Below are 12,064 nucleotides of genomic sequence, written 5' to 3'. Positions count from 1 at the left end.
GACATAAAATAAAAATGCTTAATTTGGGGTTATCACTATGTAAAAATTGGATAATATTCCTCTGCCATATAACAAATATATCTCAAAATAACTTCAAATATCGTCTGCCATAAACTGTCTGAATTATTAATTATATAATTGCTAACTTCATAATTTTTCATAATTTTCAATTTTTAACTTTATTTAGAAATATGTGAGCATAAAGATTAGCAAAATCTTCTCCAATTTTTCAAGATTTTTAGTTTTGAAATTTTCAAAAAATAAATTTTTCCCACTATCACGTAATTGCAAAGCAGTATGTAAAATGTGCGTGCTTATGTATATGTATTGGAACTTACTAGAGTGAGACAATCAAGGCGTAAGTCCTGGATATTATCATTAAGTGCGTACAAAATTGAGCAAACTGTTTGTTGCATTTAGTCTCCGACTAAATTCAGAAATGAATTTTAAAAAAAAACTATTCATAAAATATTTTTATAGTACCAAGTAACTCATATAGCCTTAAAAGAGCACAATTAGAAGAAAAAAGTATATATTACCAATATTTTTTTTGGAAAAAATTATTAGTTAATGAACTTTTAGCATGTTAGGAAATTTAATTTGTCTAAGAATTTTAACTTGTTAGAATTTTAAGTGTTAGAAAGAACAGCGTAAGTTACAAAAATAATGAAAATATTTTATTTTTTATTTTACATATACATTGAAGTGACAAAAGTCCTGAAATACCTCCTAATAAGGTTTTGGACCTTCTTTTGCCCGGCGAAGTGTAGCAACTCAACGTGGCATGGATTGAATAAGTCACTGGAAGTCCTCTGTAAGAATATTGAGCCATGTTGCCTCCATAGACGTTTGTAATTGCGAAAGTGATGTTGGTGCAGGATTTTGTGCACGAACTAACCTCTCGATTATGTCTTATGGAATTCATGTCGGGAGATCTAGGCCGACAAATCCTTCGTTGGAATAGTCTGAATTCAGACCAATCAAACAGCTGTGGATGGGTGACATGGCGCATTGTCGTCCATAAAAATTCGATCATTGTTTGGGTACATGAAATTCATACATGGCAGCAAGTGGTCTCCAAGCAGCTGAACATAACCATTTCCAGTCAATGTCAATTCAACTGTATCAGAAGATTCAACCTATCTCCAATTACCTTTCCAAGTTTAATGTCTGTTAATTCCTGTCGTGATCCATAATCACATTAGAAACTTTATCACATGATTACAGATAAAAGCTATATTAATGTATTATAACGTACTATTATATATTTTGCACGCTCTACTATTACTATCTGTATATTTGCATGCTTTGTATCCTTAGAGTATAGTACTTCTTAGAATGCAATGGATAAAAACATAAAAAAACATTTTAATAAATATTTAGTTTATGAGCATTTAAAGTCGATATTAGTGGATTTTTTTTTTTTTTTGTAAAATTTTTCTATGTTTGAACTGAAAGTATCAGTAAAACATGACTAATAAATCCATCTTAAAAACCGCAGTCTATTTCTCTCTGGAAGGCATTTGACGCAAGCACACCAAAGTTTATGAAATTTTATTGAATTGCTTTTGAGATATCATGTTTTTCTTGAATCAATCAATTTAAAATATTCATTCTTCGGGAAATGCGTTTGAAAAATGTATTTGCAGAACAATTCATCCAAATACATTAGAAGCTAATTCTGTTTTCCTTCTTAAATAAAATTGGCTAAATTATGCATATTGTAGCTATGTAGACAGAGAATAAATATTGTTACTGATTTACTACTTCCGTCGGGGTTCTTTTAAGATTTCATGATCGATCCAGAAATAAACAGTCCTTTAGTGACAGACGACGACGACTTTTATTAGACAGGACGACACTAATACAAAGACGACGAATTCACCGACGACAAATATATACAGCCGAGACGAACACAGAACAGCACACGGCAGCACACTACAGCAAACAGTATCCCACAAGTCGTAATCGACCACAGCATACAAAGCGACCAGACACAATTCAGCAGAAGAGGGAATCTTCGATCTACGGTCTCTCTAAACGGTTGAAATTCTCCACTATCTCCTCGCTTTAGCTGTATCCAACTGCCAGCTTACTACTACATGACTGGCTACTCCTCGATGCTACTTCCACAATAAAAACAAGGACTCGGCACGCAGCTCAGTTCAGCACTCACTTGAGCTCCACACAAAGCTAGACTATTCCGCCATTGCTTCGTTATCCTCTCGATGACTTGTTTTACGTCTCCAACTCCGACGATTGATTTCTTATAACTTCAGACTGCCAGCCTTTTATAGTTCCCGGGAGGTGGACCGAGAAGTTTCTGAACCAAACTGGAGTATCTCCATTTCTATTGGCTCAGTTGCTAAAATTCCTAAAGTTTCCAGTAATATCTATTTTGTCGCGAAATTCGTCGCCAAGCTATGAAATGACTGAAGCGGCACCCGATCAGCACCCAACAGGCTTCACCGTAAAACGGTCTTTCTTTCGATGAAACTATTCGTGCTTGGAAGCAACATTACAGGTTTGTAACATTGTTCCACTCTTCAAGGACTGACGCTCCGGCAGTCCCATTACAATCCAACAGCTGGCGTAGGCTTCCGAACGATGTGAATAATTTTTTATTAGGCTTTTTGCGACTTCCGCACTTTCAATGATGAATCTTCTACTAATTTGGCGACAGCTAAAGATCGGTCCAAACCTTCTCAATGCTTTTCACCTATACCTTTTCGTCGTTTCGGATTGTACATCCAGACTTGATTTCTCTTCTTAAAATGCAAAATGTCCCATGAGGCCAAACATCGTATCGTAACGTAGCAGAGCTCCCTGGAATGAATTCTAGCCAGGCTGGTGGGTTGTCGGCTTTCAACTTCCTCCATCGACCCAACCAAATATCAGGATGGTCCGACAATGCCTTCCGAAGTCCACTTTAAAGCCAGGGATTCGTTTTCGCCATTAGAGCTTTCATGGGAGTATTTCCAACGATTCCCGGCTCATTCTTGACACTCGAGAACTGTCCGCAGCTCACAATACAGGATCTTCTAAAGAGCTCATCTAACTTCGCTGGAAGGTTTCCTCTGCAACGACGTAACTTGTCCGGATATACAGGAGATTACTCGGCTCCTATTTGCATCATACTCCTATGCAAATTCACAGCAAGGCTGAATTCTTGGAGAAAAGCGAGGCCGTGAGTACAGGGATCAGCGATTCCAGCCACGTAGTCTTCATCCGCAGAACTCTGCAAGGAGCTACTAAGAGGCTTGCAAAGAGGTTGTTCCGTCAACCTTTGGGACGAATACATTCCAAACAGGGTCGCATCAACTCATGCATCCATAGATATCGAGCACGGGTCGCGAATAAAAGACCCGTCCAAAGAGAGTTCACCTTCTCCATCCCTAAGCGCCTGCACTTTCGATTAAACTTCAGGAGACTCAACAGGAGAAGACTGTTTCAGCTCAAAAATTATTTGACAATCTCCCTGGTCGTGCCTCTCCTTATTGAACTTTGGTTCATCCTCCGGGTGGCTAAGTTCCTTTTCAGTGACAACCACCATGCGATTTTCGGCCTTTTCTTCTCTCACTTGGCTCTCGCCATTTCCTTCCATTTCTTCTGCGATATCTTGGGCGTCTTCTATTTTATTATCTTCTAAAGCTTCTTTCATCCACGAAAGGTCTTCCTTTAATTCACTTTGCCCGGCTTTCATTTCTTCTGAAAAGGCTTTCATTTTTGCCTCAACTGCTTTCGTTTCTTCCGTAAAGGCTTTCATTTCTTGTAAAAGTTTCTCTAGTCCGGCTTTCATTCCTTGCATAAATTTCTTTTGTGCGACTTTCATTTCTTCTTCCATTGCTCTGGTAATGACTATCGACCAATCAAATCCCACTTCTGACACCAAATTGTTACTGATTTATTTCTTCCGTCGGGGTTCTTTTAAGATTTCATGGTCGATGCAGAAATAAAGTCCTTTAGTGACAGACGACGACGACTTTTAGTAGACACAACGATACTAATACAAAGACGGCGAATACACAGGCGACAAATATATACAGCCGAGACGAACACAGGACAGCACACTACAGCAAACAATAGCCCACAAGTAGTAATCGATCACAGCACACAAAGCGGCCAGACGTAATTCAGCAGAAGAGGGAATCTCATAGCTTCGCTCTACGGTTTCTCCAAACGGCGGAAATTCTCCACTGTCTCCTTGCTTTAGCTGTATCCAACTGCAAACTTACTACTATACGACTGGCTATTCCTCATAGAAATCGATGCTACTTCCACAATAAACACAAGGACTCGGCTCGTAACTCTGTTCAGCAATCGCTTGAGTTCCACACTAAGCTAGACTATTCCATCGTTGCTTCGTTCTCCAACTCCGACGATTGATTCCTTGCAGTTTGAGACTGCCGGCCTTTTATAGTTCCCTGGAGGCGGGCCGAGAAGTTTCTAGACCAATCAGGAGTATGCCAAAGTTGACGCCAAAGTTGCCAAATGGTCGCCGAGCTCTGAGATCACTGAAACGGCACCCAATCAGCGCCCAACAGGGCTCACCGTAAAACGGTCTTTCTTACGATGAAGCTATTCGTACTGGGAAGCAAAATTACAGGTTTGTAACAATATAAATACTTCAAATATTATTTTTGGAGAAAATTACGGTAGAAATTAAACAAATCATTCACTTCGGTTGAAAGTATCACTATTTCCGGTTTTATTTTTATCTTTTGCGAATTATTGAAACAGCTGCGTCTGTAGTATCTTTTATATTAAAAACAAGGGCTGTTTTAGAATCCTCTGAAGGAATTCAAACTAAATTCTTTAATATAAAATAATAAATAGGGATTTATTAACCCAAACCCCGTCACTGAAAAATTAAGGTACATTTAAAAAATTAATAGAAGGAGGAGGATGTACTTTCTTATTAATCTTTTTAAGGGACAGATGATAAGATTATGATAAACATCCTAAGAATTCCACAACGTTCCTTGACCTATATATGATGATAAAGTATTTCAGCCTTCATATTCACATCTATTGGGCAAATTGATAACAAATTAGAGATAAAGTACTATTTCTATTTTCAAAGAGAACGAAAGAAAAAAAAAAAACAAAAAAAACTTTTACTTGTTTAGTAAAGAAAGTCAATCAGGTTTTCAATATTTATTTCTATGAGTAAAGAAAACACAGAATATAATTTTTTTTTCTTTATTCTTATATGTATTTTCTTTTTATTTTATTAACCATATTGTGCACATTTATCCAAGCATTTAAAAGTAAGATTAATAAAATTCTTATTTGTTTTATTGTTCCAAATGTTAAAAAACTTTTTCGTACAAACATTTTGAAATGAAGCAAAGTTTTCATGGAAACTCATTGAGACAAGTTAACGCACTCAGAAACCAATTACCATTCGATGAATTACGGAATACTTATTGTAAACTTACCTATCGTGTATACCTTGCTATATTATTTTTCACCACCACAATCTTCATCCTCATTAGAATTAGAGATTGAAGATAAGATTTTACAGCTGAATTCAAGTCTTCCGTGGAAGGTATATTAAAATAATTTAACAGTCAGTATTTTATATCATATGCAGTAATCAATAAATTGGAATTATTTATGTTTGTCAGAAGCAAAGCTAAATTCTGTTTACTTATAAATTGCGGTTTCTCGACAGTTTGGTTTTTAAATCATACTAGTCATTCCAAATTAATGTTTTGTTGAGAAATTATGGGATTTACATCAAAAAGTTTCCTACACTTATTTTACAGATTTGATAAACAAATATTTCAATTTCAAACTATTCGAAGGCATTGAGGATGGACTAGTAATTTTATTTCGTCATCAGATGAAAATTTTTCCTAAATAATGGGATTAAATTCCTAGACATCAAAATTTTATTAATACAGTTTCTTCTGTTGAAATTGAATATATCTTCTATCGTCCAATGTAAATGTTGTGCAGCTATCTTCAATGAATGCATATAAAACATTTATTTTTGTACAAAGGAAATAAGAGCTTTGAAGGTTCTTTTAAACTAACTTGAAAAGAAGACACTTGAACCAGAAACATATTCTCCGAACAAATAATACGCTTAGCATGCATTAGAATATATACATCAGATTTTTTGATGAAATATAACTTCTTTCCAGCAAGCTGGAAACAGGACTCAGCCATTAGATTACCTATTAGCTCTAATACTCTATTTTTTTCTTTTTTAAAGAAAGTTAATTCCAAAAAAAATTAATTCTGCAAAACTTCTTTATTTATAAAAACATTAAGAAGAGCATCAAACTAATTTGCACTTTAAAAAAGGGCATCGTTTAATATCAAACTCGCCAACTTTTTCTTTTGTGAGCTATAATCCATTTACTATCTCATGAATTCTTAAGGACAGCCACACACAAAAAAAAAGGATAAAGAGAAGGAAAGATAATCCTTATAATTAAAGCTCTACAAAAGCTCTCCTAACTTAATGCATCAAAATTAGTTCTGCAATAAACCTTCTCTTAGACAAAAAAAAAAAAAAAGTATATCTACATTGCATATAACAAAGGCATCGCTAAATGTTTATGATTTTCATGTAATGTAATTCATCAAAATGTAATGTTATTTCATTTACAAGTTTTAAAAGTTAGCAAAATATGATTTATGTAATATTGCATGAGAACTATATAATTTAAAAATGTTAATTCAAATACATATTTTTTTTTAATTCATTTCACACACATAAAACTGTATTGATTTGGTTTAAAAGGTAATTTATTGATCACTTATTCCAATATAAGAGTTGCTATAAGTCTAATAAAATACAGGTATAAAAATTATAAAATACATTATATGAAAAACAAAAAGTCATATGAATAGGAAACAACATAAATGTATAATTCACTGGTATAGGTAATCTTTTTTTAAAATGTAAAATCTTTTTTAAACAATACAACTGGATACCTTCAAATTAAAAACTCGATTTTTTAATACATTTTTTTAAAATATTACTTGCCGTAAACAAAGTAATCAAGGGTCTAAGAAAAATCACACAAATTGAACATTTTGTTTATTTTTTAAAAAAAACTTCTAAGCTCTTGTATTCAAGTCACAAAATGAAAAAAAAAAAAAAAAAAAAAATCAAAATAAAAGCAGTGAGTTTAATGCAACTCACAATCACAACGAAATAATTAAAAAATGTGCATTATCATATATTGTTAAATACATAGATGTGTTCACAGTAATAATTAAAAACAAACATTATAGCATCATATTTTGTAGTATACACCAATTTTTATACTTATAATGTCATGACAATAAAACTTACCATCATTCACAACTTACATTTGCAAAAGTAAAAGCATAAAATAAGAATTGTACTCTAAGAATCTTAATTATATTCATTAAGGTCTTATGTCTGCATTGTATATAAAAATTTATTTATAATATAAAAAGAATTATACTTTAAAATTTTTTAAGAGATTCAAAACTTTAGCCTGAAGCCCTGTTGCATGCTAATATTTTAAACTTGATTTATCAAATTTAATTATATATTTTTTAATAACTTATTCTATTTATATAGCAATGAAAACATGTACAAAAAATTATATTTAAAAAAATCATCATAATGAGCATACGAATAAATGCAGTAAATAAAATAATAATTATTTTTAATTTATTAAAATTAGGAAAAAAATTACAATGAAATAAAGCTTAAAAGCTTTTTTTTTTAAATTTTAAAAATGTTTTTTAGGATAATGTAAATTAAAGTAATTGGCAGAAAATGTTAAAATTTTGAAAAACACTTTTTTTGTTGAGCTTCTAATTATAAGTAGTATTTAATATGCCAAATTGGGCAGCTGTAGGTGCAACAATCTACTCTGTAAAATGCTTTGAAAATTTTTTACATTGTGCATATCAAACTTACAAATAGTATGTCAGGTTATAAACATTATCAAGTTAAAAAAAAAATGTGTTAGTAATAAAATGATATCCTTTTAAAATGCCGATTCATATGGATGAATTTCTGACTTTTGACTTTCCGTAAGAAGTTATCTCAATGATGATGAATTAGTAATATGAGTATATCACAACACTGCAGAAAAATTAAAAATACTTCTCGAAAATCAAATTTTGGTAATAAAATAAAAAATTTTACCTTAAAAAAATTACAATAAAAGCTCTGATTCAAATGCAAAAAAAAAAAAAAAAAAAAGTCATAATCTAGCAATTTTTAATCAATTATTTATTTTTACGACCATATATATATTTTTTCCATTTACATTTGTACTTAACTCCCAATACTTAAAAATTTCTATTTACTGTACTGTAAAGAAATAACACAAAACTATACTTCAAAAGTTCATGGGGCAAGATAAAGCAAAGGTTATCCTGATGAATATCTTTCATGAATTCCTTCATAATCCTAGCTTTATATGCATCTGAAGCAAGATTGTTTCACTTAGTTATGTCTAAGTGACATAGTTTGAATAATTTTTTTTCTGTCTACAAAAAAAAAAAAAAAAAAAAAAAAAAAAGTTCAATTACAATTACCTCTCTTTTCTTGCTTACTCAGTGGTCATGTTTGGCTCTCATAAAACATAAAGTAGCAAGGCCCATTTATTTAAGCACTCTCCCATCAGCCCTCTTCACTGATAAAAAAAAAGTGAACTTCCCCCCCCCCCCAAGTCCAGCTCCATATAAATTATCTCAGTCACCAAAATTTTTTTTGTTTAAGTATATTTATGTGATTAAAAAAGAATTAAGAGCCCAAAACGTGTCACTTTGAAGCAAATTCATTGAATAAGTAAGAATGCTGATGTAAAATTTCACATGATGAAATATTACTTTTGTACAAAAATTTGCATATAGTAGACCAACCACATAAACATTAATTTAAGACATGTTGACATTTTTTAAATACTTTAGGTCAGCACACAATTGATGATTATGGTGAATATTCTTATTAATCAAATTGCATTGGATTTCTAAAAGTACACAAAGCACTTGTAACAACAAATATAGCCTCTAAATGATAGTTAACTTATTCTATTCAAAGTAATGAATAAAAAAGTCTGCTTATATTACACATACAACAAATTCATGAAAAATCCAACTGATCAAGATTAAGTTAATATAGAAAACATATCAAGCTCTAAAAATGAGATAAACTCAAAATTCTATTCTTAGAAAATTTAAAAAAATAATGGAAAAAATCATAAATGAGATAGATTAATCAATCTACAGTTAAAATTATCCACATATTTTATGACTTTTGAAAGAGTCTACAATAATACAAAACAATTAAAATTATCAGTAAAAAAAATTTCATAATTGTGTAACTTAATAAATACTTTAAGAATAAGGAATAAAGAAATTATAAGTGAGGTCATTAAAATATTCTTTTGCACAGCAAAAGTTATAAATTAATCATGAAATTATATGAATATGATATATATATATTGTTTTCCAGAATGATTATCACTGAAAATTCAACATACAAAACAATGGCAGTTTCAAATAATATAAGCAAATGCAGAAAAAAAGAAAGAAAATATAAGAAAAGAAGTGACTAGATTCAGACATTATAGAATGAAAGTTACGTAAGTTCAGCTACAGAAAAAATAATGGCACACAATAATCATTTATTGTTTCTTCTTTGATACACGATCGCCACTACCATGACGATCCCTGTGAAGAGCAGGAGAAAAGGGACAATTATTTCAAGAAACATATACAACACATTTATGAAATTTAGTATTAATATAAAATTGTGCCTATTAATTAAAAAATAAAAGTTACTGCATACATATTTTTAAATTGTAGTATTTTTTACTTAATTATAAATTTAAAAATGAGGAATTAATTATTAAAGACAAACTTATTTGAAAAAAAATTATGACCAAAAAATTCTATTAATATGTGAAAATATTTTCTTGATAGTAACTACTTGTTTTTAAAATACTGTAATACTAATGTTTTTAAAATACTGTAAAAATTAATTATATTATAGAATTGAAATATTCTTGAATTACAATAAACAACTATAGTCTTAAAAGACATTTTTGTCTACTAAATTTCAAGAAAACAGATTGCTAAAGTCTTTCTGGCCTGCTGAATTTCATAAAAAAATTTGCAGTACTTAGAGCAGAACTGCAAGAGAAGAGTATTCAAATCCTTAAACTGATTCCATATAAACATTCAAACCTTTATTATTTAAAAATACTCCAATACATAATATATTAAAAATAAACAATAATTAGAATGTCACTTTTTATATTTTGATGCCAGCTACTTAGACTTCATTTATAGAACAACTCACTGACTTTCAGTTTTATTTTACAAGAACTTTTGAGTAGTTATTAATTGAAAAGTTACAATATAATGGCTGAATGCTATAAATGTATCAATCACAGTCATTATAACATATCTAACTTAACTATAAAAGAAATTTAAATCAAAATAATATTTTAACAAACCTGCTTAGCTTAGATGCAGCAGCAGTTGATAATTTAATCATGGGCATAAGTCGTTCCATAATCCGATGGTAATTTCGTTCAAGCTCCCTTTGATAATCTTTTTGCTCAGGTCCAATGAGGGATCTGTTTTTCCGTAAGGCTTCATTGCATCTAATAATAATAATTTTGGAATATTAAAACTAGGTTGTGTGTTTCAAACAATAATATTACATTTATTCAATAATATTAAAAAGCACAATTCTATGACATATGGCTGAGATAAATGCAATTAGATTTATAACAAAAGGTGAAATTTTAAATTCAAGTGTTACAGAAGTTCATCTTAATTTCTTATAGTTAAATGCACAAGGCTTTTCATTCAAGGAGATTATTTCTGTCAATTTAAAAAAAAAAGTAATTCATGTAACATTTTCTGCTTATAGATGAAACAGTGAAGCATATTTCTCCTTTTATTCAAATGAAACTTTCAAAACATTGAAATTATAAGTAGAACTTGAATTTAAATAAGAAAATTTTATGCAAGATAAAAAAAATAAAAACTACAGGCAAATATATTTATTTCATTTAAAAGATTACAAATTATAACTAATATAACTTAACCAAATTTAACTGAATAAAATCTATCATAAAATTAAATGTAACAGTTTTAAAAGAATCTGAAATCTAAAATTAAGTGCATTTCAGTATAATGTATATTATTCCTTAGTAGCAAAATTGTGTAAAATGAATAGATAATTATATTAAAATAAAATCAATGGAAGAATAATTGAGAATATTTTTTTTTAAAAATTAAATATACTTACTTTAAAAGAAAATCTTTAAAGCATAACCTAAGTTTATTCTGAAGTGCAGTAGGGCTTTTCTTGCCATCAATTAAATCTATCAAAAACACATGAGCTACTTCCATTGGACCCTTTAACAAGAAATAAGGTATATAAATATAATGTATATATTGTCAGTAAAATAGGAAATTATTAAAGCATCATAATAGGATAAAAAATTTAAGGTCAATTATAAACAACTTTTCAACTCTTATAGTTAACTTTTTTTTTTTTTTTTTTTTGCATTCAAATAAGAAATGGCAATAAATAAATCATTGCAATCAATTATAGGATTGCTAATTTGTAATGTGCAGTAAATTGATAAAAAATCCAAATTTCAAACTATAGTTAAATTAATAACTTAAGTTATTAATAGTTACTAATAATAAAGGAGAATGTATGTACGTGTTGGTGCTATACAGGACAGACTGACTTAAAGCTACAAAATTTTCTTATTTGACACAGATACATTTTGGAGGATAAAAATGTACATCTCAGAGTGTTATTTTTGACATGTTAAAATTTTAATTAATAAAAATTTAATCAAAATTCTGATATTTCTTCCACAAGGTTCCCAAAAATAATACAGAACAAAAATAATTTTTACACTATTCTAGAATTTTTTTTAAAAAAAAAAAATGTCTTTTTAACTATAGCAATTCAATTATCAAGCAAATTTTTTTTATATTTTGTCATATTTTTTTTTTTTTAAATATTTTATGTAATTTGAATAGTAGATTTTATTGTTCAACTAAAATTTATATTGTTTAGTCCTTA

The 12,064-nt window shown here is 30.0% G+C and overlaps 1 protein-coding gene across 1 annotated transcript in view; it reads right to left on the bottom strand.

Moving 5' to 3' along the window:
* Nucleotides 1-7,542: 7,542 nt before the first annotated feature.
* The window catches only part of LOC129968911 (dedicator of cytokinesis protein 7-like), a 68,475-nt gene continuing 63,953 nt past the window's right edge, over nucleotides 7,543-12,064 (bottom strand). Inside the window, exons 42-44 of the mRNA XM_056083251.1 lie at nucleotides 11,270-11,379; nucleotides 10,467-10,616; nucleotides 7,543-9,678 (exon numbers count right to left, since the gene is read on the bottom strand). Of these exons, the coding sequence (XP_055939226.1) occupies nucleotides 9,633-9,678; nucleotides 10,467-10,616; nucleotides 11,270-11,379 (306 nt within the window). The 3' untranslated portion in view covers nucleotides 7,543-9,632. The remainder of the gene's footprint in view (nucleotides 9,679-10,466; nucleotides 10,617-11,269; nucleotides 11,380-12,064) is intronic.

Source organism: Argiope bruennichi, chromosome 5, assembly GCF_947563725.1.
Source record: "Argiope bruennichi chromosome 5, qqArgBrue1.1, whole genome shotgun sequence".
Lineage (NCBI taxonomy): Eukaryota > Metazoa > Arthropoda > Arachnida > Araneae > Araneidae > Argiope > Argiope bruennichi.
Note: the sequence above shows the minus strand (reverse complement) of the source record. Positions and strands in the feature narration are given on the sequence as shown.